This window comes from Melanerpes formicivorus, unplaced genomic scaffold (assembly GCF_026170545.1).
Source record: "Melanerpes formicivorus ecotype bairdi unplaced genomic scaffold, bMelFor1.0.p_v2 SCAF_10, whole genome shotgun sequence".
NCBI classification, from domain to species: domain Eukaryota; kingdom Metazoa; phylum Chordata; class Aves; order Piciformes; family Picidae; genus Melanerpes; species Melanerpes formicivorus.
The window spans coordinates 23175277-23200205 of NW_027142362.1; the positions used below are offsets into that span (position 1 = coordinate 23175277).

Consider the following 24929-nt stretch of genomic DNA (forward strand, 5'->3'; position numbering starts at 1 on the left):
GCCGCTTCAGAGGAGGTTCCTCAGCCACCCACAGCACCCCCGCGGGCACCGCAGCCTGGGGCAGGGGTCCCCCGAGCCCGCGGCGAAGCCCCGTGGCCGGACCCGCTCCCGGGGCGCCGAGGCGGGGGGCAGCCCGGCCGCAAGATGGCGGCGGCGGGGGCCGGGCGGGCTGCGGGGGCCGGGCGGGCTGCGGGACAGCCTCCTCCCGCTCTCCCCCTCCCCTCCCCGCAGCCCCGCCGGCGCGCGCGCCGAGCCCCCCGCCCCTCCGCCCCCGCCAAATCTCGCGAGAGGCGGCAGCGGCGGCGTCGCGAGAGCGAGCGCAGCGCTGCGGTAGGAGGTCGGCGGAGAAGGACGGAGCCGGAGCCGCTTCGCTCCCGCCGCCGCCGCCCGCCCGCCTCAGCCCCCTTCCCTCCCCCTACCCGCCGGCCCCCTTTTTCCTCCTCCTGCTTTCCCCCACCCCCCCTTTCGTTTTGCCCGCCGAACAGGAGGATGTCGCGCTCCGGGCCGCTCCCCGCCGCCTTGTCGCTGCTGCTGGCGACGGCCGCGCTCCTGCCGGGACCCGCCGCGGCGCAGAACGGTGAGGGCGGCGGCGGGGCGGGGCGGGGAGGGGAGGGGGCGACGCGGGGGGGTGGTGGCGGGGCGGGGGGGGGGGGGAGATGCTTCTGTGAGGGCGTCCGGTTGCTGCGGGGGCGCCCCGGGTGGGGAGCGGCTGAGGAGGAGGAGGGGGGACGCTGGGCCTGGGTTTGGGGAGGGGGCTCGGCCGCTGCGTGAGGGGACGCTCCCCGCTCCTCCCTGTGTTAGGAGGGGGGGGGGGGGGGGCTGGCAGGGCAGGGCCGCGGTGGTTTCCCCCCCCCACCCCCCCCGGCTCCTTTTGCCGCTCCTGAGGCGTCTGGTCCTGCCGGTAAAATGGAACATCTCCTCCCGCCTACTAAACCTGCCTCTGCCGGGCTGCCTGAAATCATTCATAATGCAATAACCCCCTAGTTCCTTAGCAACTAAAGAGGGCCTCCGATAGGAGCGCTCGGGAAGGGGAGAGGGGTGGGGGGTGTGTGTGTGTGGGGGGGAATAAAAAGAACCAAAAAATCAACCCCCCACCCCGCACCACCCAAAAACCAGCCCCGGAAAGAGCCGGCAGCCCACCCTGTTCTCCCTCCCTCCCAGGCTAGCCTGAGCTAAATCTAGCGCGGCGTTGCCTCCTCCCTTGATGAGTTCGCAGCCAAGTGCATGACAATTGGTGGCAGGGAGAAGCGGGGCCAAGAGGCTGGCCGAGCCTCCTGCTTGGGTGGGAGGAAGGTCCTGCAGCGCTGCTGGGGATGCGGCTCTGCTCCTGCCGCCCCAAGGCGAGAGCCAGCCGCCGGGGCAGCCTCGCTCCGGCTCCGGCGGCGCCCGGGCGCGGGCGTTCCGGGGCCCTTTCTTAGGCAGTATAGCCTGGTGAGGGGGATGCCAAGGGATGCTTTGGCCTACAGATGATGTGCAGGGCAGGGATCCTGCCTCAGGGCAGACTCCAGTCTATGTACACGGGGGAAATTTTGCCTAGGAGGAAGGGATGCTCTGCAGAGAGACCAATCCCCTGCAAGTTCTCATCGTTTCATCCTCCTCCTCCTTCCTTTCTGCTCTGCAGATACTGTTCAGTCCTGGCCTTTTTTCCCCCCCTCTGTGGAGGTGAATTTTGCCTTGAGCATGAGGTCAGCTTCTGTTGGCTGTTTGCTCTGGAGGAAAGCTTGAGGCTTTTGGCGTGTTTGGTGAGGGTAGGAAGGATGGAGGTGGAAGAAATCCTGTCCCAGAGGTTCCAGGTTGGAATTGCTGCAGATTGTGCAGTCTGAAATTAGCACTGAGCCTCATGCTTGTCTCTGTTAAGCCACACAGAGGGAGCCTTGGCATCCGTGCTATGTGAGTGAAAGCTACGTTTTCTGCTCTGTGTGGAGCCTAAAGGAGTGTGGGCAAAGCCCACTGGGCTTCAGTGGGGGCTTTAGGGACTTGACTCCGTGAGCTCCCAGGAAGCTGCTGGTTGGGCTGAGCTGTGGATAAACCCTGGGTCTCTGTTGCAGTGATGCTGCCTGCTTCTTGTGCTGCTTGTGCCATCAGCGTGGCAGGGTTAAATCTGCCCGGGCTGTGTTTCTCCTCGTGTTTGGGTGGAGTGAGGGGAGGTGCCCCCCCTTGACGAGCACATTAAATGGGTCATGAGCCTGAGGCTGTTCCCCTGCAGTTAGCAGGCAAAAGGTGTCAACTGCTGGCAGCTGGTGTAACCATTCCCAGTAGCTGGTAGGCAGTGCTAACATTTGGTGTTTGGCAGCAGTTGTGTGTCTGGAGGTCAGTGATAAGAACGATGGTGAGGATAGATGGAAGCTTTTAGCCTTAATGATGATTTTAGTCTTAATGATGATTTCTGTTCCTGGCATGAAGCTAATCCAGCTGTAGCAGGTCTTGGCACGAGCTGAGACTGCAGACCCCCAGTGTATCCTGGAAGCTCGTTCATTTGGCTTTGGTTAACTAGGGTAATCCAAGTAATTCAGTGGTGAGGGAGACCCTTTGGGTGTCTCTATTCCTGCAGGAGTTTATACAGGTGAGTGGAAATCCTGGAGGAGAGTGGAGCACTATCAGGCCAAGTGAAAGGTAGAGAGAGCCTTCTGAATAAGGTTTATAGTGCTGCTGTTGAATCTTGACCCCAACTTGAATGCTGTTGCAAGATCATCCAGCTGAAGCCCCCTGCCGTGAGCAGGGACACCTCCCACCAGCCCAGGTTGCTCAAGGCCTCATCCCACCTGGCTTGGAACTTCCACAGCTTCCCTGGGCAACCTGTTCCAGTGCCTCACCACCCTCATGGTGGTGAATTTCCTCCCAATGGCCAATGTAAATCAAGCTTCTTGCCAGGTGAAGTTCCTGCCCCTCATCCTGTCACTCCAGGCCTTTGTCCCTCTTTGGCTTTCCTGTAGCCCTTTTCATATCCTGGAAGGCTGCCCTGAGGTCTCCCCAGGGCCTTCTCCAGATTGAACACCCCCAACTTTCTCAGCTGGCCTCCCAGTAGAGGGATTCCAGCCCTTGTGTCATTTTTGTGGCCTACCACATCAGGTCCATGTTTCTCCTGTGCTGAAGGCTCCAGAGCTGGCCCTAGCACTGCAGGGGGAGTCTCAAGGGGGCACAGCAGAGGGGCAGAGTCCCCTGCTTCCCACGCTGCTGGAGATCAGCCCAGGACAGAGCTGGGGCTGGGCTGGCAGTGCACACTGTCCTGCTGAGCTGCTCAGCAGCCAGCCCCCCCAAGACCTGCTCAGCACTGCTCTCTGTCCATTCTCCACCCAGCCTGGGTTTGTGCTCAGGATTGCCCTGGCTGACATGAGCAGCACCTTGCAAGTGCTGTGGGCCCTGCTGCAGAGGAGCTGCTGGTTTCTTTTGGCAGATACTGCCCAGTGGGACTTGGCATGAAGTAGAGCAGTTCCTTTCTGGCTTTGGCATGAAGCACAGGTGCAGCCATTCCTTGCAGTGTCTGCACTCCTTGTAAGCCCTCAGGGAAGATGAAGTGTTTGGAGCAGGTGACAAAAGTCCTCCAGGCACAGAACCTGCCTGGCACACAGGTGGTGTGTGCTTCAAAGGGATATGGAAGGATCCCAGAGAGTGCATGGGGAAGGATCCCCTCGTCCATTATTGATGTGGAGCTGTCAGTGCAGTGAAAGGTGATAGTCCAAGTGCTGGGGAGTGTACAGTGGCACCACCTGAGTTCAGCATGGCAGGAGGATGGTCAGGGACTTGTTGGAGCTGCAGGGCAGGTGTCTGCTCAGCTCACAGAGAAGGTAACCCAGTGGCATCCCTGTGGGGAGCAGCCTTTTTTCCTGCCCCTGACAGCAGCTGCCTGAGGAATTGTCAGTGATTTATCTTTATTTGGTCTTTTTTTCCCTCTCCCTCCCCCCCACTTAATGGCATTCAGAATATTTTTGCATCAGGCTCACCTATAGATTTTCATGGTATCAGTCAGTCAGGGTTGGAAGGGACCACAAGGATCATCCAGTTCCAACCCCCCTGCCATGGGCAGGGACACCCCACACTAGATCAGGCTGCCCAGAGCCTCAGCCAGCCTGGCCTTAAACACCTCCAGGGACAGGGCCCCAACCACCTCCCTGGACAACCCATTCCAGGGCTTCACCACTCTCCTGGGGAAGAACTTCCTCCTCCCCTCCAGCCTCAATCTCCCCACCTCCAGCTTCATTCCATTCCCCCTAGTCCTATCACTGCCTGAGATCCTGAGCAGTCCCTCCCCAGCCTTCCTGTAGCCCCCTTCAGATCCTGGAAGGCCACAATGAGGTCACCTGGGAGCCTTCTCTTCTCCAGACTGAACAGCCCCAACTCCTTCAGTCTGTCCTCACAGCAGAGCAGCTCCAGCCCTCTGCTCCTCCTCCTGGCCCTGCTCTGGACACCTTCCAGCCCCTCCAGATCCCTCTAACTGGAAGTTAGTTTTTGATGCTCCTCTGGGTTATTTTTAAAGCTCTTGCAGGCACCTGAAGATCACAGGGGAAAAAAAGGCATGTTGGAAGTGTGACTTTGCCTGACTGTTCTTATCAACTTACCAGGCTCTTGGGAGGCTGCATTGCTGATGCACTTGAGCTCATCACTCCCCTCCAGAGCACAGTTCCAGATGAGGAGACGGGAAGGGTTAGGAGAGAGATGAGGAAATGTGAAAGGAAGAGCTGGGGCAAGCCAGGCTGTGCAGAGGGTCTCTGCTGGAAAATCAGTTCAGTGCTTCCCCACAGAGGGCATCCTCAGGGGATGGTGCTTGCCTTGCTGTGGGGTGATGAGTGATGTGCCTCTTCAGCTGCTGGGGTTTGAGCTTTGCAGTAGCTGTATTTCCACAGCTGCTTGCTTAAAAACCAGACTCAGCTGTACCATCTCACCTTGGAGAGCCTGGGTTTGGAGTGGCATGGCTCCATTTCTCCTGCCTAAACCAGAGGCTTGGCTTGCCCCCCCCAAAAGCTGCAGTGCTCCTTCAGTGTGCCAACTGAGTGTGAGTTGAGTTGGCAGCAAAGGTTCTTCCCTTCTCAGAGCTTTGGTCTGGCAGAGGGCTCCCAGACCCCAGCTTTATTGTGTGCTGTGGGGGGGAGACTGCTCTTCAGCACACTCTGAACCTGAAAGCTGGTTTCAGAAGCTGGCTTGGGTTAGTCAGAGATAGGCATAACTGGGGGGAAGGAAGAATGAACTGAAGTGGGGCTTGTCCAGCTCTGTTCTCATCATCTTCTGTGTGGAGCAAGGAGAAGGAAGTAACAAGCTGGCTAAGACTTGTACAAATGGCTTGGGCTGGAAGGGACCTTAGAGATCAGGCCTTAAGCAGCCAAGCCTCATCCAGTCTGGCCTTAAACACCTCCAGGGAAGGGATATCCACAGCCTCCCTGGGCAACCTATTCCAGAGTCTCACCACCCTCATACTGAAGAACTTCTTCCTCAGCCCCAGTCTAACCCTGCTCTCCCTCAGCTCCAAGCCATTCCCCCTTGGCCTGGCTCTAGACCCCCTCAGGAGCAGTCCCTCTGCAGCCTTCCTGCAGGATCCCTTCAGATACTGGAAGGCGGCTCTGAGGTCCCCCCAGAGCCTTCTCCAGGCTGAAGACCCCCAGCTGCCTCAGCCTGGCCTTGGAGCAGATGTGCTCCAGCCCTTGGATCATCTTTGTGGCCTCCTCTGGACACACCTCAACACCTTGGGCTCCTCAGTTCAGGAAAGATGTTGAGTTGCTAGAAGGTGTCCAGAGAAGGGCAACGAGGCTGGGGAGGGGTCTGGAGCACAGCCCTGGGAGGAGAGGCTGAGGGAGCTGGGCTTGCTTAGCCTGCAGAAGAGGAGGCTCAGGGGAGACCTTCTTGCTCTCTGCAACTGCCTGCAGGGAGGTTGTCACCAGCTGGGGGTTGGTCTCTTGTGCCAGGCAGGCAAGCAGCCCCAGAAGAAGAGGACACAGTCTGCAGCTGTGCCAGGGGAGGTTGAGGCTGGAGGGGAGGAGAAAGTTGTTGGCAGCAAGAGGAATTGGCCCTTGGGCTGTGCTGCCCAGGGAGGTGGTGGAGTCCCCATGGCTGGAGGTGTTTAGGAAGAGCCTGGCTGAGGCCCTTGGAGCCATGGTTGAGTTGATCAGATGGTGCTGGGTGCTAGGTTGGACTGGATGATCTCCAAGGTCTTTTCCAACCTGGTTAGTTCTTTTCTATTCTACCTCTGTGTCCTCCCTTCACTGGGGGCACCAGAGCTGGATGCAGTGTTCAAGGTGGTGTCTGGCAGCCTAAAAATGACCACACAACCAGGACAAAGGAGCTTCCTAAAATGAGCTGCTGCTGGAAAGAGCCAGGGAAGGGCCTGCCTTTTCTCCTTGTGATGCTACTTCTGCCTGCTGCTCCTCACCCCCTTTGCACTGATTGTTCTCCTGACACGAGTGTAATGCTCCCCAGCTGAAGCTGAGGAATGGTTTCCCACTGCCTTCCTGGGAGGCTGGGTGTGGGCTGAGCCACGTTCAGAGTTCTCCTCTCTCCCCACCGTTGCTATTCTCCTGCCTCCTCCAGCTCCCGAGTGGGAAACTTCAATGCCAGCAGCATGAGTAATGTGTCGAGGCTGGAGAAGTGCCCCCGGCTCTGCCAGCCCTCAGCTGAGGCTGAAGAGGCGAAAGCTGCTGCTCACCGACGCTCCAAATGGGAGCTGCAGTGCTGTGGGGAAGCAGCTGACAGCCAGTGACTGATCACAGGATCACAGGCTGGTGGGGCTTGGATGGGACCATGGAATCCAGCACAGCAACACATCCAGGCAGGGCTGGAAAGGCTCCAGAGCAGGAGACTCCACAACCTCTCTGGGCAGCTCTGTGGCCTCCCAGTGCAGAAGTTCCTCCTCACGTTGAGGTGCGACCTCCTGTGCTGGAGTTTCCATCCACTGCCCCTTGTCCTGGCACAGGGTGCAGCTGAGCAGAGCCTGGCCCCTGCCTCCTGAGGTGGTGGTGCTGGCAGCTCCTGCCCAGCACAGGGCTTGGACTTTCACGACTGGAAGAGCTTGCAAGGCAGATGTGACACCCAGAAAAGCAGAGGGGTCCATCAGAGCCAGGAAGGGCTGGAAAGGCTCCACAGCCTCTCTGGGCAGCCTGCTCCAGGGCTCTGGGACCCTCCCAGTGGAGAAGTTCCTCCTCCTGTTGAGCTGGAACCTCCTGTGCTGGAGTTCATATCCACTGCCCCTTGGCCTGTCCCAGGGCACAGTGAGCAGAGCCTGGCCCTGTCCCCTCCCTGCTGACCCCCAGCCCTCAGCAATTGATAAACATTGATCAGATCCCCTCTCAGTCTTCTCCTCTCCAGACTAACCACCCCCGGGGCTCTCCTCATAGGGCACATGCTGCAGTCCCTTCAGCATCCTGCTAGCTCTCTGGACTCTCCAGCAGATCCCTGTCCCTCTTTAACTGGGGAGCCCGCAGCTGGCTGCAGTATTCCAGGTGAGGTCTCACCAGAGCAGGGGGGGAGCAGAACCTGGCTGGCTCTGCTGATACGCTGAGGGTGTGACCTGCCCTTGCAGCAGGATGCTGCAGTGAGGACAACTTTCTCAGCCGTGAGGGAGGAGCATTCCCTCCCTCCCTCCCTCGCAATCAGCTGTTGATTCTGCTGCAAGTACTGCTTCAGAGGAGGGCTTTGTAAGAGCCTCCATTGCCCAGCCCGTGAATCCTCCTTGGCTTTGTAAAGTGTTCCAACTCCTCTGAACTTGCAAGCACTGGAGGTGCTGCACCTCCCACCGATAAGGTTGAGATTCAGACCAACTGCTGCTGTTTGTGGATGGGCTGAGAGCTTCATCCAGACATCAAATCTAAACCTTTCCTTTCCGTACCCCCCCCTGGTCCCTTTGTGGCATTTCATTCTCTCTGGCCTTGCAGTCTGGAGTGGGGGAGGAGGGTGCTGCTGTCTGCTCAGCAGTCCTTCCTGCTGCAGGGTAGCTGTTGGGGCTTGAGTTGAGTTTGCCTGGCTGCTCCTGCTGGGCTTCCAGTCACATTTTATTTGGAGTGTGCTGTGTGGAGCTGGGGACACTTCCAGCTGGGACCAGACCAGGCTCAGGGGAGTGGCAGGAGTATTCAGTGTGTCTTGCATGTGGCATTCCTCTTTGCATCACAGGAGAGTCACACAGCTCTGATTGTGTCCTAGCGGGGTCAGAGCTCACCTTGCAGGGCTGCTGCTTTGCTCTCCTTCACTTCTAAACCCAGCAGTTCCTACCTGTTCTTATCATAGTATCATTCAGGGTTGGAAGGGACCCCAAGGATCATCCAGTTCCAACCCCCCTGCCATGGGCAGGGACACCCCACACTAGATCAGGCTGGCCAGAGCCTCATCCAGCCCGGCCTTGCTTAGTGGCAGCTCACCACCTTCTGATGCCTTTCCTGTTGTCTCAAGCCCTGTTTTGTCTCCTCAAGCATGCACCCCTGCTTTGGTTTGATCAGCTGAGGAGGCCCTCCAGGCCACTGGCAGTCTGTCTCACTGCTGCTTTCCTCCTAGTTGCTCATCAACCCCCCCCCCATGGCACATGAAGCTGCATTAATGAGATGGCATTTGGGGTTATGAGGCTCTTCCCATGAGAGCGCAGAAGCAGTCAGGTGGGCAAAGGCCCTCAGGATCCTGCAGAGGGCAATGTTCAAAGTGTTACTGAAATGAGGGGCACTGAGTCTGCTCTTCCTCCTCTGGAGTCACCTTTGAGTCCTGCCCAGGCACTGCCAAGTCACCACTGAACCATGGCCCCTCAGCACCACACCTCCGTGGCTTTTGAAACCTCTCTGGGGATGGGGACTCTGCAGCTGCCCTGGGCAGCCTGTTCCACAGCTTAACCACTCTTTCAGGCAAGAAATCCTTCCCAGTGTCCAACCTGAACCTTTCCTCTGGTGCAGCTATGATACTCCCTACAGGAAGGCTGGGGAGGGACTGCTCAGGATCTCAGGGAGTGATAGGACTAGGGGGAATGGAATGAAGCTGGAGGTGGGGAGATTGAGGCTGGAGGTGAGGAGGAAGTTCTTCCCCAGGAGAGTGGTGAAGCCCTGGAATGGGTTGTCCAGGGAGGTGGTTGGGGCCCTGTCCCTGGAGGTGTTTAAGGCCAGGCTGGCTGAGGCTCTGGGCAGCCTGATCTAGTGTGGGGTGTCCCTGCCCATGGCAGGGGAGTTGGAACTAGATGATCCTTGTGGTCCCTTCCAACCCTGACTGATTCTGTGATACTAACTTGAGGCTGTTTCCTCTTAATCTGTTGCTTGTTGCTTGGGAGAAGAGCTGAAGCCCCACCTGGCTCCAGCCTCCTTTCATGAAGCTGCAGAGGAGCCAGAAGGCCTCTCCTCAGTCCCCTCTAGGCTGAGCAACCCCAGGCCCCTCAGCTGCTCCTCACATGTTCTCTTTCTCCAGACCCTTCCCCAGCTTTGTTGCCCTTCTCTGGACATGCTCCAGCCTCTCAGTGTCTCTTAATGGAAAAGCCCCAAACTGACCCCAGGTGCAACTTGAGGAGCTGTTCTCTTGTCCTATGGCCTTGTTACTGACACCTCCCTTCTGCCCCCTCCCCCCTCCTTTCAGCTAGTGAGAGAGAGAAGGTCTTGAAGCATCTGGGTGTGCTGGAAGGTGTCCAGAGCAGGGCCAGGAGTTTGAGCAGAGGGCTGGAGCTGCTCTGCTGTGAGAACAGCCTGAGGGAGTTGGGGTTGTGCAGGCTGGAGAGGAGAAGGCTCCCAGGAGACCTTCTGGTGGCCTCCCAGGAGCTGCAGAGGGCTGCAAGCAAGCTGGGGAGGGACTTTGGAGGGTGTCAGGGAGGGATAGGGGTCTGGGAGAGCTCTGAGGGGGGCAGGAATCAGGCCTGGGCCAGGGAGGCAGCAATGGGCACTGGCAGCCCAGAAGGCCAAGGGCAGCTGAGCTGCCAGTGCCCATTGGCAGAGGTGGAGGGAGAGGATCCTGCCCCTCTGCTCTGGGGTGTCAGGGAGGGATAGGAGTGGGGGGGCTGGAGCAGCACTAGAAGTGGGGAGATTGAGCTTGGCTGTGAGGAAGAAGTTGTTGGCCAGGAGGGTGGTGAGAGCCTGGCCCAGGCTGCCCAGGGAGGTGGTGGAAGCCTCCTGCCTGGAGGTGTTTGCAGCCAGGCTGGAGGTGGCTGTGAGCAAGCTGCTGTGGTGTGAGGTGTCCCTGGGCATGGCAGGGGGTTGGAGCTGGCTGAGCCTGGAGCTCCCTTCCAATCTTGAAGAGTCTGTGACTGAAGTGTTTATCCCCTGGCAAGGTAACTACTGCAGACTTGCAGATTCAGGCCCTGCTGCTCAGCCTGCAGCTCATCCTGGTGGTTCAAGTCACCACTTACTGGCCCAAAGTCATTGAAGAAACAAAGACAGCAACCTCTGAAGCCGTGAAGGGTTCCTCAGCACAGGGTGTGAGGAGCTGTAGGTCTCTGCTAGAGGGAAGGATGAGGAGGTTTTGGAAGAGCAAGGTGGAGTTTCAGTGTCTCCATTCCTGTTCTGGGTGCAGTGTGAATCAGCACTCTCTCATCTGCATGTAGGCTGCTGGCAGGTGTGTGTGTGCCTGGGGCAAGTGTGACCAGTGGGGAGCATGTGGTGGGTGAATCTGCCCCTGAGCTGCTGGAAGAGCTGGGGGAGGAGAAGGCCTTTCCCCTCTTCTCAATGGCTTTGATGTTGAAATAAGGCAGGAGAGAAAGCTCTGAGCTCTGCAGCTGCTTCTGAAGGAGGCAGCATGATTGTGTCTTCCCCTCTGCAGAGCTGAGTTGGACCTTCAGTGGAGCCTGAGGGACACAAGGTTTGTGTCAGCTGGGTTGGATCTCAGGCTGGGAGCTTTCTGGTACAGGGTCAGGTGGAGAAGACCTCTAGGATCATCCAGTCCACCCCAACCCCACCATGGCCATCAGACCATGGCCACACACTTCTTGAGCACCTCCAGGGATGTTGATTCCACCACCCCCCTGGGCAGCCTCTGCCAATCCCTGACCACTCCTGCAGGAAAGGACTTTTCCCTCCTCTCCACCCTGAGCCTCCCCTGGCACAGTTTCAGGGTGAGGAAAGACCAACCCCCACCTGGCTCCAGTCTCCTTTCAGAGGTCTCCCCTCAGCCTCTTCTCCAGACTGAACAGCCCCAGTTCCCTCAGCTGCTCCTCCCCAGGTGTGTTCTCCAGCAGCTTTGCCCTTCCATCCCTCCAGACAAAAGCAGGGGCAGGGCTGTTCTGCCACAGGAGGAGGAGAGTGCCCAGGAGAGTAGTGATGAGCTGCATGGGTTTGCCTTGGGAGCCTTTCCTTGGAGAGGAAAACTAGGTCATCCTGGCCTGGTCTGGTTTGAAGGAAGGCAAAGAAGGCCTCAGACTGTTCCAATTTGCCTGGGCTTTAGAAAGTCCCAGCAGCAGAGCTGTTGAGCCAGAGTGCTGCTTGGAGTGGCCAAGTGGTGCAGCTGCTCCCTGCCTCCCACCTGGTTTGAGTTATTGCTGGCTGGGAGTTCACAGGGATCCTGGTGATCCTCCTTAGAGCTTCTGGGCTGGTTGGGCAACCCCAGGTGTATGTGTCTGACAGGTGTGCTGGAGGCATGGAGAAAGGAGAAGGAGGGCCAGAGAATGGCCTAGAAAAGGGCAGGGAGAGATGAGACATCAGAGAGGGGCCAGAGGCTCCCTGGGAGCTCCTCTCCCCTCCCAGAGGGAAGAGGAGGGAGGAATACTGATGGGGTGGGAAAGAAACTGAATCATCTGGGCTGGAAAGAGCAACCTCATGGAACAGAGACAGAGAGACACAAACCAACATGGAGCCCAGCCCCTGAGGGCAGTGAGGGCACCTCTGGCACCACTGCTGCTGGGGGCAGGCCCTGGGCAAGGCCCAGACTGGACTCAGCAGCAGATGGGGATTGGATTCAGCAGCTGGATGCTGGAACTGGCTTCAGGCACACAGGGATGGAAGGCAGAAGGCAGAGAGTGCTGCTGGGACAGCAGGCAGTGAAGAGGAGGCTTGAGCCTGGGCATCCCTCAGCTTGCTCCTGAAGATGCCATCCATGGGCTGCAATCCCTTGGTGGGCAGCTGAGGCTCCCCTGTCCTGTCTGCTCCTCCCTGCAGGTGCCACCTCTGCCCTCCTGCCCCACAAGGTGTGGCACAAGCTGTGGCAATGCCCTTGGTGTGCCCAGGAGCAAGTCTCAGGCAGAGCCTTTCTGCAGGCCAGGCCTTGGCAGTGACTCTCCCCAAGAGCTTCTCCCTGCCAGGAGCAGCCCCTGGCTGTGCCAAGCTGCCCTGAGGTTCAGCAGGTGCCTGAGTGAGCAGAGGCTGAGCTGGGCAGTGCCAGCCCTGAACAGAAGTGGCTCTGCTCTGGCTCACAGCAGGACAGTGAAAAAGCAGAAAGGCATTTGGCAGGTTGGTCACACTGCAGAGTGTATTTGGGGTTGGAAAGAGACAGTGGAGCTGAAATGGTGGTGAAAGAGCTTGGCAAAGAATTGGGCAGTGCTGGAGGCTCCCAGCAGACACCAGGGCAGGCCAGAGGCAGCCTGAAATGCTCTGCTGAGAGCAGAGAGCAGGAGGTGGACTGAGCAGATGCCTGAGTGCAGGTTAAAACCCAGCAGCTACCACACTGAGCACTCTTGGAGTGGGGTTTGATTTCTGGCCTAGTTTGTTGGCTGAGCCTTGTGCTGCTCAGCCAGGCTGATCTGCCAGAGCAGCTGCTGCTCAGGTGCTGAAGTGGTTTCATTCCTCTCACATTCATTCTAAGCACTGCTTAGGCCACAGCTTGAGTCCTGTGGCCAGCTCTGGGCTCCTCAGTTTAGGAAGGATGTTGAGCTGCTGGAAGGTGTCCAGAGAAGGGCAAGGAGGCTGGGGAGGGGTGTGGAGCACAGCCCTGGGAGGAGAGGCTGAGGGAGCTGGGCTTGCTTAGCCTGCAGAAGAGGAGGCTCAGGGGAGACCTTCTTGCTGTCTGCAACTGCCTGCAGGGAGGTTGTCACCAGCTGGGGGTTGGTCTCTTGTGCCAGGCAGGCAAACAGCCCCAGAAGAAGAGGACAGAGTCTGCAGCTGTGCCAGGGGAGGTTGAGGCTGGAGAGGAGGAGAAAGTTGTTGGCAGCAAGAGGAATTGGCCCTTGGGCTGTGCTGCCCAGGGAGGTGGTGGAGTCCCCATGGCTGGAGGTGTTTAGGAAGAGCCTGGCTGAGGCCCTTGGAGCCTCAGATGGTGCTGGGTGCTGGGTTGGACTTGATGGTCTGGAAGGTAGATATAGATATCTCTATATAGATACCTAGACATCTGTCTATATAGATTATATCCACACACAGATATGTAAGTAAAGCCCTCCTAGATGCAGTGCAGTAGGAAGTGTGGCAGCTGGATGCCCAAGCTGCAGTTTTGAGGCAGTCAGTCACCAAAGGCACCCAAGTGTTGGAGCCTGAGGCATCAGTCTGTTTCTGCAGGGAGGAGCTGGGGGGCTGCACTGCAGCCTCCCTCAGGCAGTTTGGTTCCTACTGGTGCTAGGTTAGCTTCATGGTTCTTGAGGAGTGGCTGGGAAGCTCAGTGCTGGGAGAGACCCATCTTCCTTCCTCAGTGGTTGCATGGCAAGATGAATCCTGCAGGCAGTTTCTCCCTCCTGCTGTTGAGGCAGGCTGTGGAGGCAGCAGGCTCAGCTGTTAGCTGCTGCTGCTGAGACCTCACCGCAGCAGCAGCAGCAGAGAGCTGCCTTGGGGAAGTGGTCTCCAGAATCCTGAGGCAGCTGAGCCTCTTGGGTTTGTGCCTCAGAGCACTCTGCACTCCCTGGGAGTATCACAGAATCAGTCAGGGTTGGAAGGGACCACAAGGATCATCCAGTTCCAACCCCCCTGCCACGGGCAGGGACACCCCACACTAAATCAGCCTGGCCAGAGCCTCATCCAGCCTGGCCTTAAACACCTCCAGGGACAGGGCCCCAACCACCTCCCTGGACAACCCATTCCAGGGCTTCACCACTCTCATGGGGAAGAACTTCCTCCTCCCCTCCAGCCTGAATCTCCCCACCTCCAGCTTCATTCCATTCCCCCTAGTCCTATCACTACCTGAGATCCTGAGCAGTCCCTCCCCAGCCTTCCTGTAGTCCCCTTCAGATCCTGGAAGGCCACAATGAGGTCACCTGGGAGCCTTCTCTTCTCCAGACTGAACAGCCCCAGCTCCCTCAGTCTGTCCTCTGAAGTCAGAGTCCTCCTCTGGCTGGCCTGTTCCTTGTCCATGTGTGCTGGGGAGCCTGGCTGGGCTTGCTCTGCCCTCCCCCACCCCACTGTGGTGGTGTTGGGGGGAAAGGGAGTGAGCAGAGCTGTGGCTGCCAGCTGTGCTCTCTGTGAACCTGAGCAGGGTGGGTGTCCAGCAGAGGCCAGGCTCCTTCAGTGGTGCCCTGGGACAGGACAAGGGCCAGTGGATCCAAACTGCACCTCAGGAACTTTCACTTCAACATGAGGAGAAACTTCTTCGCTGTGAGGGTGCTGGAGGCTGCCCAGAGAGGCTGTGGAGCCTCCTGCTCTGGAGCCTTTTGAGGGTGCATGCCTGTGTGAGCTGGCCTGGGTGACCCTATTTTGGCAGGGGGTTTGGTTTGATCTCCAGAGGTCCCTTCCAACCCCTCCCAGTCTCTGCTGCTCCCTGTGACCCACTGGAAACAAGGGATTTGTCTTTAACCAAGGGGCAGCACCTGAGTGTGCCTTGGGCATCCTGAGGGGCTTGATGCAGCTGCTTGCAGGCTGGCAGGTGAAGGGATTGTCTCTGGCAGTGAGTGGGGAAAGAGATGGCTTGGCTGCTCTGGGTGAGTGCTGTGGGGAGAGCTGCTTCTGTGGCAGAATTGCTCTGCAGCTGCATTCAGAATGAAAACCCTTTCAGCTGGTCGCTTCAGGGAGTGCTGCTTGGTGCCTGCTTGGTCCCCATGGGCAGAGACCCCCAGTGTGCTGGCACTTGGCAGGCACTTCTGGAGGTCATTCAGTCCAGCCCCCTTAGGACTGCAAGGTCCAGGCAGGTTTGGAAGCTCTCCAGAGGAGACTCCACAGGCTCTCTGGGCAGCCTGCTCCAGGCCTGCAGCAGCCTCACACCAAGGAAGTTTCTCCTCATGTTCAGGTGGAGCCTTCTGGCTTCCCCTCTGTGCCTTGTCCTCTGACTGGGCCCTACTGAAAAGCATTTGGCCCCAGTCTCCTGCCCCTCAGCCTTCAGCTCTTGCTGAGCACTGCTCAGCTTCCCTCTTGCTCTGCTCTTCTGCAGGCTAAAGGGACCCACAATCTACCTCTGCCAGCTAGTTCTGGTTACCTTCTTCCCTTCTGATACTTCCCTTCTTGCTCCTAGAAGCTTCCCCCTTCCCCCCAGTTGTCTTCTGCTTTCTGCTACCTTTGAGTTCCTGTTTCTGAGGCTGACTGGCACCAATCCTAGAGTCAGTCAGGTTGGGAAAGAGCTCAGAGCTGATCAAGTCCAAGCTGGCACCCAGCCCCCCCTGACAGCTCAGCCATGGCTGCACAGCATGCTGTAGCTGACATTGCCCTCAGGTTAGTGCCTGCAGTCTCAGTGGTGCCTCTCTGTGCTTTCACAAGTCTTGGAGCTCTCTTCCAGTTGTGCCAACCCCTTTGTGCCAGGCAGTTGGGGATGATGCTTGAGTGCCTGGCTGTGGCCATTTGGCACTGAAGGAGCTGTCCTGCTTGCTGTCCAGCACCATGGTGACAGAAATGTCCCTTCATTGCCTTCCCTTCTGGCAGTTGTCTCTAGATGGGTCACAGTGCAGCTCTCCCCAGGCTTTGTTCACTCCCCTCCCCCCTGACTTTGGCAGAGAGGCCAAGGGGTGGGGATGCAGCATCCCCTTCCTGGCTGCTTGCTTCCAGCAGGGCAATTCCCATCTCCTCCTGGATCTGAGGATGCTGCACCTCCTGTGAGCCTTGGATGGGAGGCTTGCTTCCAGGCTTGCTTGAGGTTTGGAGCTGACAGCTTTCTCACCACCTCCCTGCACGTTCTGCAGCAGCTTCTGCTCTCACTTCAGGCTAGAAGATAGCTTGGAGCCAGGCTGCATCTTCTCTCTTTTCCCCTGGGGTCTCAGATTCCTGAAGCTCCTATTCTTAGCTGCAGCAGGATCCATTTAGTGACCCCAATCTTGAGCCATATGGAGTAAGGAACAAGTTCAGTTTGGTTTCTAGGGAGGGAATGAGTTGGGAGAAGGGAACAGAAATGCCAGGACAGAAAGCAATCCCTTTGAAGGAGCTGTAAATAGCAGCCCAGGCAGGAGCTGTGGAAGGCCATGGCTGAATGAGTGCTGTTTGCAGTGTTCTCTTTGCCTCTGCCTCCTCACTGCTTGCTTTCAGTGCAGACAGGAAGGTCCCTGGGTTGCTGGTGCAGCTGGGAGCTGGAGCTGCTTGCCAGTGCCTCCATCCCTGGGTTTCAGCATTGTCTGCCCTCCTCCCTTCATTTGTGCCTCTCCTGGGCAACCAGTGAAGTGCAGAGATGATTTCTCCTTCCAGCAGCACCTTCCACATGGTGCTCTGGCACTGGCTGCCCAGTCAGCCCTGGGAGGAGTGAGCCTTGGCCTGGGCTGCTGTGCTCCTGGTGTGACAAAATGACATGCACTTCTCATGCCCCAAGGGGCTTTGAGTCACAGAATCAATCAGGTTGTGAAAGAGCTCAGAGCTCAGCAAGTCCAAGCTGTCACCCAGCACCTCCTGACAACTCAACCATGGCTCCAAGGGCCACATCCAATCCCCTCTGCAACACCTCCAGCCATGGGGACTCCACCACCTCCCTGGGCAGCACAGCCCAAGGGCCAATTCCTCTTGCTGCCAACAACTTTCTCCTCCCCTCCAGCCTCAACCTCCCCTGGCACAGCTGCAGACTGTGTCCTGTTCTTCTGGGGCTGCTTGCCTGCCTGGCACAAGAGCCCAACCCCCAGCTGGCTCCAACCTCCCTGCAGGCAGTTGCAGAGAGCAAGAAGGTCTCCCCTGAGCCTCCTCTTCTGCAGGCTAAGCAAGCCCAGCTCCCTCAGCCTCTCCTCCCAGGGCTGTGCTCCAGACCCCTCCCCAGCCTCCTTGCCCTTCTCTGGACACCTTCAAGTCTCTCAATCTCCTTCTGAAACTGAGGAGCCCAGAGCTGGACACAGGACTCAAGCTGTGGCCTAAGCAGTGCTGAGCCCAGGGCACAATCACCTCCCTGCTCCTGCTGGCCACACTCTGCCTGCTGCAGGCCAGGATGCCCTTGGCCTTCTTGGCCCCCTGGGCACACTGCTGCCTCCTCTTCAGCTGCTCTCCACCACTCCCCTCAGGTCCCTCTCAGCCACTCTGTCCCCAGCCTGCAGCCCTTCCTGGGCTTGCTGTGGCCAATCTGCTGTCCCTCTCTTCCTGCCCCCTGCCCCAGAGCTCTTCCCTTTTAGAGATGCAGAATTGCTCCATAAAGCTGTTTCAGTTCCTTGTGGAGATGTCAGCTGTCTGTGGGGCAGCACTGAACACCTCACCTTTGGTTTAGCAGAACCCCCAGCAGCAAACCCTTGCAGCCTGGCAGCTCACCCCTGCATGCTCCCTGCAACCTTGCCGTGGGCACCCCTGGCACAGGCTGCAGGAGAACTTCCTTCAGCCACTCAGGATCCTGTAATGCTGGTGGGAAATGTTAGCTGTGGGATTTGGCTCGAGGGCATGCAACAGGATTCTCAGTGTTGTCCTCCTGGTAAGGACAGCAGCTTGGAATCAGAGCTGTTCCAGCTGGAGAAGACCTCTGTGATCATCCAGTGCAACCTGAGCCCCCCATGGCCATCAGACCCTGTCCCCAGGTGCCATGGCCACAGGCTTCTTGAGCACCTGCAGGGCTGCTGGCTCCACCACTCCCTGGGCAGCCTCTTCCCAGGGCTGTGGTGGCAAACAGGAGGGAGGCCTGGTTCCCTTGAGCTGGGGGAGGTGGTGCAGCTGATTGAATCAAAGGGCTGGGGTCACCTTTTCCACTCAAGCACCCCAACAGTGGCTGGGTGGAGGGAAGCACTCTGAACTGCATCTCAGCTGTGGGCCTGCCTGCCTGGGCCTGTTGCAGTTGTGTTGCTTGGCAAAGGCTTTGAGGAGCCTCAAGCCCCATCATTTTCTGGCTCTGCCAAGGCTGCTGCTAGACTGTGGCCCTCAGCACCACATCCAAGTGTCTCTCAAACAGGTCTGGGATAGGGATCCAGCCACCTCCCTGGGCAGCCTCTTCCAGGGTTTGAGATCCTTTTCAGTGAAGCATTTGCTGCTAGAGTCCAACTGAAACCTCCCCTGGGGCAGCTTGAGGCCATTTCCTCATGTCCTATCAGCCATTACAAGGGAGAGGAGACCAACCCCCACCTGGCTTCAGCCTCTTCCAGGGGGGTGTAGAGAGCAACAGGGTCTCCTTCCAGCCTCCTTTTCTCCAGACCAAGCAGCAGCACTTCCCTCAGGAGCTCCTCCCCAGTCCTGCTCTCCAGAGCCCTCCCCAGCTTCCTTGCCCACCTCTGGGCACTCCCTGGCACCTCGCTGCCTTGTGGTGATGGCCTTCTTAAGTGGGCTGGGCAGAGGGCTTCAGTAGAGTGGAGAACCTCCCTTGACCTGCTGGCCAGCACTCTTCATGCACCCCAGGAGGCCCTTAGCCTTCTTGGCTGGGAGGGCACAGTGCTGGCCCCTGGGGAGCTGGTTGCCCCCCAGCACCCCCAGCTCCTTCTCCCTGGGGCTGCTTTCCAGCAGCTCATCTCCTCCCCTGTGCTGCTGCAGGGCTGTTTCCTCCCCAAGTGCAGGACCCTGCACTTGGCCTTGTGGAACATCCTGGGGTTCCCTCTGCCCAGCTCTGCATGCACAGCCTGCACAGCTCTGCATGCACAGCCTGGCAGGGGCTCAGCCTCTCCTCTCTGGTGCTGTCAGCAGCCTGGCTGAGGCTGCCCTCATTCCTTCATCCAGTGGTGGTTGATGTTGCACACTGGACCCAGTGCTGGAGAACACCACAAGCTGCAAGCCTCCAACTGACCCCTGCCCTGTGACCACAGCCCTCTGAGCCCTGCCCTCCAGCCACTTCTCAGCCCACCTCAGCTGTCCACTCAAACCCAGAGCCACAGCTGTCTGTCTGTTGGGAGCTGAACTCTGAGGTGCAGTGAGAGATGAGTTGCCCCTAGAGGGGGTTGCCCTTCTGCCCGGCTGCTTCTTGTCCAGAGTCCAACCCTGAATGACCTCTCTCCAGCCCTGCCCCAGGCTCTGTGAGCTGCCATGCACGGCAGCAGTCCTGCAGAGGGCTGTTCTGAAGGTCTCTGCATTGGATGTCCTCTTCCTTCATCCCAGATGAGAGTGAGCAGCTCCTGCTTCTGCAGAATGCACAGAGAGGGGGTGGGGAGGGGAGGGAAGAGGTTTGCCATTCAGGCTGCTACAGAGGAGTGGAAAGTCTCCTTTCAGACACAGGTTGGTTGGATCAGGAGAGGTCAAAGCAGTGGTTGAAAGCCTTGGCTCCCTGGTGGTGGCACCTGAGGGGTTTCAGCAGCCAGCCTGGCCAGCAGAGGTCTTGTTGTTGGCCTCCCTGAGAGCTGGCAGTGTTTGCAGTTGTCTGGAAGCTGCAGAACATGGAATCATTGCAGCTTGAAGAGACCTCCTGGATCCTGGGGGTCACTGCCATGCCCATCAGCTGAGCCACGGCCCCCCAGCTTCCAACCCTTCCAGGCATGGGGACTCCACCTCCCTGGGCAGCCTGTGCCAGGCCATGACAACCCTTGCAGTGGAGGAGTTTCCCTGCTGTCCAACCTGCAGCTCCCTTGGTGCAGCTGCAGGCACTTTCCTCTTGTCCCATTGCTTGTTGCTTGGCAGAAGAGACTCACCTCCCTGCAGCCTCCTGCCAGGGAGGGAGAGGAGGAAGGTTGCCCTTTGGCCTCCAGGCTAAACACCCCCTCTTCCCTCAGATGCTGTTCTCCAGACCCTACTGGCCCCTACTCTGGGCATGCTGCAGCACCTCAGTGTCCCTCTTGGAGTCAGGAGCCCAGAACTGACCCCAGGCTTTGGGGTGTGACCTCCCCAATGCAGGGAGACAACCACAGCCCTGGCCCTGCTGCTGCTGACCTAGGCAAGGGTGCTGGTGGCCCTCTTGGCCACCTGGGCACACACTGCCCCTTCTTCAGCCCCGGGTCCTGTTTCACTGGGCAGCTTCCAGCAGCTTTGCCCCAAGCCTGCAGCATCCATGGGGGGGTTGTGAGCCCAGGGGCAGGGCCTGGGCTGGCCTGGCTGCTGAGCCCCAGGCAGGTTTCAGTTGAGGCTCTGCTGTTCTGTGCTGGGCAGCTGGACTCCACCCTGCTCCTTTCCCAGGGAGTGGCTTCCTGGGGGTGAGCTCTCGTTAACTGGCTGTTAATTGGCACCACACAAAGAGCTGTGCTGCTCCTGTGTCATTCTGCTCCAGAGATCCTGCTGGAGGTTCTTCTGCAGCAGCAGCAGTATTTCTGTGCTGACTTAATTCAATCTCACACATGCTGCTGCCTTTAATATTTATTCCCCCCCCTCCTCCTCCCTGCTGGAGGATTTTGAGGCTTTTTGTCCCTAGGTGGGTTGGGGGAGGAAGTATAAATGGAAAGAAGAGGAGGATAATGCCTGCCTCTTCTGAGGGTGATGAAGGTGGATCTTGAGGAGAGCCTGGGAGGAGCTGGCCTGCAGCTTCTCCAGGGGAGGAAATCTCTCCTCAGAAAGGCTGCTTGGGGCTTGCAGAGCAGCTCTGCCAGCTCCTCCCAGCAGCCAGGCTGCAAAAGCAGAGCTTGCTGCACCCCTGCACTGCTTCAGCAGGGCCTGGGGGAGCATCCTGCACAGCAAGCACCACTCCCAGCTCCTTCAGGTGACAGACGAACAGGAGGCAGCAGTGTGCCCAGGGGGCCAAGAAGGTCAAGGGCATCCTGGCTTGCAGCAGGCAGAGTGTGGCCAGCAGGAGCAGGGAGGTGATTGTGCCCTGGGCTGAGCACTGCTTAGGCCACAGCTTGAGTCCTGTGTCCAGCTCTGGGCTCCTCAGTTTCAGAAGGAGATTGAGAGACTTGAAGGTGTCCAGAGAAGGGCAAGGAGGCTGGGGAGGGGTCTGGAGCACAGCCCTGGGAGGAGAGGCTGAGGGAGCTGGGCTTGCTTAGCCTGCAGAAGAGGAGGCTCAGGGGAGACCTTCTTGCTCTCTGCAGCTCCCTGCAGGGAGGTTGTCACCAGCTGGGGGTTGGTCTCTTGTGCCAGGCAGGCAAGCAGCCCCAGAAGAAGAGGACAGAGTCTGCAGCTGTGCCAGGGGAGGTTGAGGCTGGAGGGGAGGAGAAAGTTGTTGGCAGTAAGAGGAATTGGCCCTTGGGCTGTGCTGCCCAGGGAGGTGGTGGAGTCCCCATGGCTGGAGGTGTTGCAGAGGGGATTGGATGTGGCCCTTGGAGCCATGGTTGAGTTGTCAGGAGGTGCTGGGTGACAGCTTGGCCTTGCTGAGCTCTGAGCTCTTTCCCAGCCTGTTGGGCTCTGTGCCCAGGCTGGGTGCCTGGTGCCACCAGCCCCTGCCGAGTGCTCTCCAGTGCTGCAGACAGGGAGAGTGTTTTGCCTTCAGGTTGGTTTGCAGCTCGAGGCCTTGCTGAAGGGAGAGTGTGGCTGCCTGCTGGGCCCCGCTGTGGCTGCCTTGCCCCCTGCTCTGCTCCCTGGGCAGTGGCAGCTCTGGAGCCTCCTGGCTCTGGCCGCGGAGCCCCCGGGCTGCAGCCCGCCCTGCGGAGCCTCTTCTGGGGCTGCCTGCAGCATGTGAGGATGACAAAGCTCTCTGGGGTTTTGAGAGGCTTGCATGTGACAAGCCTGCCTGCTGGTGCCCCCTCCTTGGCCTGTCCTGCTGGAGTCACTCACCTGGCTTTGGCATCTGCCTTGGCTTGGTCTCTGCCCGTAGCCAGTGTGCCCCCAGGCTTCCCCTGGGCAAAGCACCGGGCTGGAATGCCAGGCAGCTGGATTCTGCCCCAGGGGCTGCCTCCTCTGCTGCTCTGTGGGCTGTGTGCTCTGCTGCAGACGTGGCTGGGAGTAGTCCTTGAGTGATCAGAAATGGTTTGGGTTGGAAGGGACCTTAGAGATCATCTAGTTCCAATCCCCTTGCCCTAGGCAGGGATGCCCCTGACCAGACCAGCTTACTCCAGGCCTCACCCAACCTGGCTTGGAACATTCCAGCCTTGGAGCCACCACAGCCTCTGTAGGCAGCCTGTTCCAGTGCCTCACCTCCCAAGAGGAAGAGTTCCTTCCTGTTTGAATCCCTTACCCCCCATCCTCTCATTCCCTGACTCTGTCAGTAGTCCCTCCCCAGCCCTCCTGTAGCCCCTTTCCAATCCTGAAGGATGGTTTAAGGTCTCCCCAAAGCCTTCTGTCCTGCAGGCTGAGCACCCCCAACTCTCTTCCCCTGATCATTAGAGAGATGCTTCAGTCCTTGGGCCATGGCTGTGGCCTCCTCTGGCCTCCCTCCAGCAGATCCCTGCCTGTGCTGAGGGTTCCAGAGCTGCCCCAGCACTGCAGGGGGGCTCTCAGCAGAGGGGCAGAGTCCCTTCCCTCCACTTGCTGCCCACCCTGCACCTCTGTTTGGAGAGTGTTGGTCCTGGCAAACCAGACTTGGAGCTTCCTTGTTGATGCCCCTTCAAGCCTCTGGGCAGAGGGGCTTGAAGCAAAAGCTTTGACAAGGAGGAAGCTGTGAGTTGGAGGGAAGGCTTGCACTCAGCAGGGGCTGAGCAGGGCAGGGGCTGCAGGACACACTCTTGGGAGCATCCTCCTCAAAAAGAGCCCCTTGCTCCCCCCTGGCTGCTCCTCCTGGGCCACCTGAGCAGCTGTCCATGCACAGCACCCCTCTGCCTAGCAGGCAGTGAGCCCTGTGCAGAAGTGGCAGGGTGGAGCACAGAGCTCCTGCTTGTCTCCTGCTTGCAGGGGGATGGCTTTCAGTGCTGCTTTCCCACCAGCTGGGTGCCAGGGCCCCCAGCTCCTTGTCAAAGGCTGCATCAGTGCTCCAGTGAGCTCCTCAGACTGTGCTCTTTTGTACTAGCAGGGAGGCAGAGCTTTGTTCCTGCCAGATGAAGAGCTGGGAAAGGAAGATCTGCAAACTCCCACACTTAAAATGTGACTGTAGCCAGCAGGCTGACATCAGTGTGGAGCCCCAGGGAGGGAGCAGATACCCAGCTCCTCTTCTGCCTTGCCTTGCCTTGCCTTGCTGCAGGTCCAGAGTCCCAGCATGGTAGGGGTTGCAAGGGACCTCTGGAGCTCACCCAGTCCAGCCCCACTGCTAAAGCAGGGCACCCACAGCAGCCTGCCCAGGAGCACGATGGCCAGGGGGGGTTGGATGCTTTCTCTGCACAGCCTGCCCAGGCCTCCAGCACCCTCACACCTTGCCCTCTCACTGGGCACTGCTGACAAGAGCCTGGCCCCATCCTCCTGCCCCCTACCCTTTAGCTCTTGGCTGAGTAAGGATCAGATCCCTGCTGGGGCTGCTCTGCTCCAGGCTCTCAGCCCCAGGGCTCTCAGCCTGTCCTCCTCACAGAGCTGCTCCAGGCCCCTCAGGCTCTTTGTAGCCCCTCTGGACTGTCTCCAGAAGTCCCCTGCCTCTCTTCAACTGGAGGACTTGGAACTGGACACAGGACTCCAGCTGCAGCCTCCCTGGGGTAGAGTAGAAGCAGGGCAGAACCTCCCTGAGCTTGCCGGCCACACTCCATGCCCCCCAGGCTCCCATGAAAGAACTGCATGTGGAAGTCATTGTGGTGTGAAGCTTCCTGCTTGGGGGAGGCAGCTGGACCAGAGGACCTTGAGAAGTCCTTCCCAGTCTGAGTCCCCTGATTGGTGACCCAGGGGCTGCTCACTGTCCTTCCTCCATCCCCCCTTGCAGAGCATTGTCTCTTGGCTGTGTGGGGCACTGCTGCTCCCAGGACGGCCTCACCACAGCCAAGGCTCTGAAACCATCTGCTTGAGGAGTCTGGGTTTTACCTGAGCAAAGGCAGGGAGTGAGTTTGTCCATGGATGCCTCAGGGAGGTTTGCTGCTGCTGCAGAGGGGAGTGAGGAATGCTGGTCTGGAGCCAGCAAGTGTTAGTCCTTGTCTCTGGGAGGTCTGGAGAAGGTAATCCTCTCTGGGAGGTGAATCTCCATGCTGCAGCATGAGCTCATGCATTTTGCACAGTGCTCTCTGGGCTCTCTCTTCCTCTGGAGCCACTCAGAACCTCCCTTCAGCTGTACAGAGCTGCCAGGTGATGGCAGGAATTCATTCCCTGCACTGCTCCAGCTCTCAGGGTGCTGGAGGGTGCTGTGGGCTCCTGGCCAGCTGAGATGTGAGGCAAAGTGCTGCTGTGGAGTTGGGCAAAGCAAGGCAGCAAGCCGAAGGGCAGGTGGGGCTGGGAGCTGGGCTGGGCAAGCCAGAGGGTGGTGCAGCACAGGGAGGGTGCTGCTGCCACAGCAGCTGCTGAGCCAGCCTCTGCCCACAGGACAGGGAGTGCACTCCAGCCCTTGCCAGGGAGGTGACTGAGTCCAAACCTGCTGCTCACAGGTGCTGTGATCAGAGCCTTGCTCTCTGCTGATAAAAGGATGGGGAAGCATCAGAGTGGTCCCTGGGAGGCAAAACAGGCAATGTGCTTCAGTGCTGTCCTTGGGACTGGGATGTCTTCATCCTCCTCCTCCAGCTGCCAGGGGGCTGCCACTCTGCTGTAGGCCTGACCAGTTCCAGATACCCAAAGGCCATTGAAGACCCTCCAGTTCCAACACCCTGCCATGGGCAGCAGCAGTCCCTGCTGCACCAGGCTGCCCAAGGCCCCATCTGTGGCTTTCAACACTTCCAGCCTTGGAGCCTCCACATCATCTCTGGGCAGCCTGTCCCCACCAGCCCCATGGGGAAGAATCCCCTCCTCATGTCCACTCCAAACTGAGATCCTTCCACTTGGAAGCCATCACCTCATCCTGCCCCTCCAGCCCTCTGTGAAAGTCCTTCCCCAGCTCTCCTGGAGCTCCCTTCAGGTGCTGGAAGGCTGCTCTAGGGTGGCTCTGGAGCCTTCTCTGTGCTGAGCAGCTCCAGCTTTCCCAGCCTGGCTTTGTAGCAGAAGTACTTCAGC

General features: G+C 58.7%; 1 protein-coding gene across 1 annotated transcript in view; it reads left to right on the top strand.

Annotated features, from left to right (window-relative positions):
* Nucleotides 1-312: 312 nt before the first annotated feature.
* Nucleotides 313-24929, top strand: part of NPTN (neuroplastin) — a 90393-nt gene continuing 65776 nt past the window's right edge. The window contains exon 1 of the mRNA XM_068144281.1: nt 313-577. Within this exon, the coding sequence (XP_068000382.1) occupies nt 490-577 (88 nt within the window). The 5' untranslated portion in view covers nt 313-489. The remainder of the gene's footprint in view (nt 578-24929) is intronic.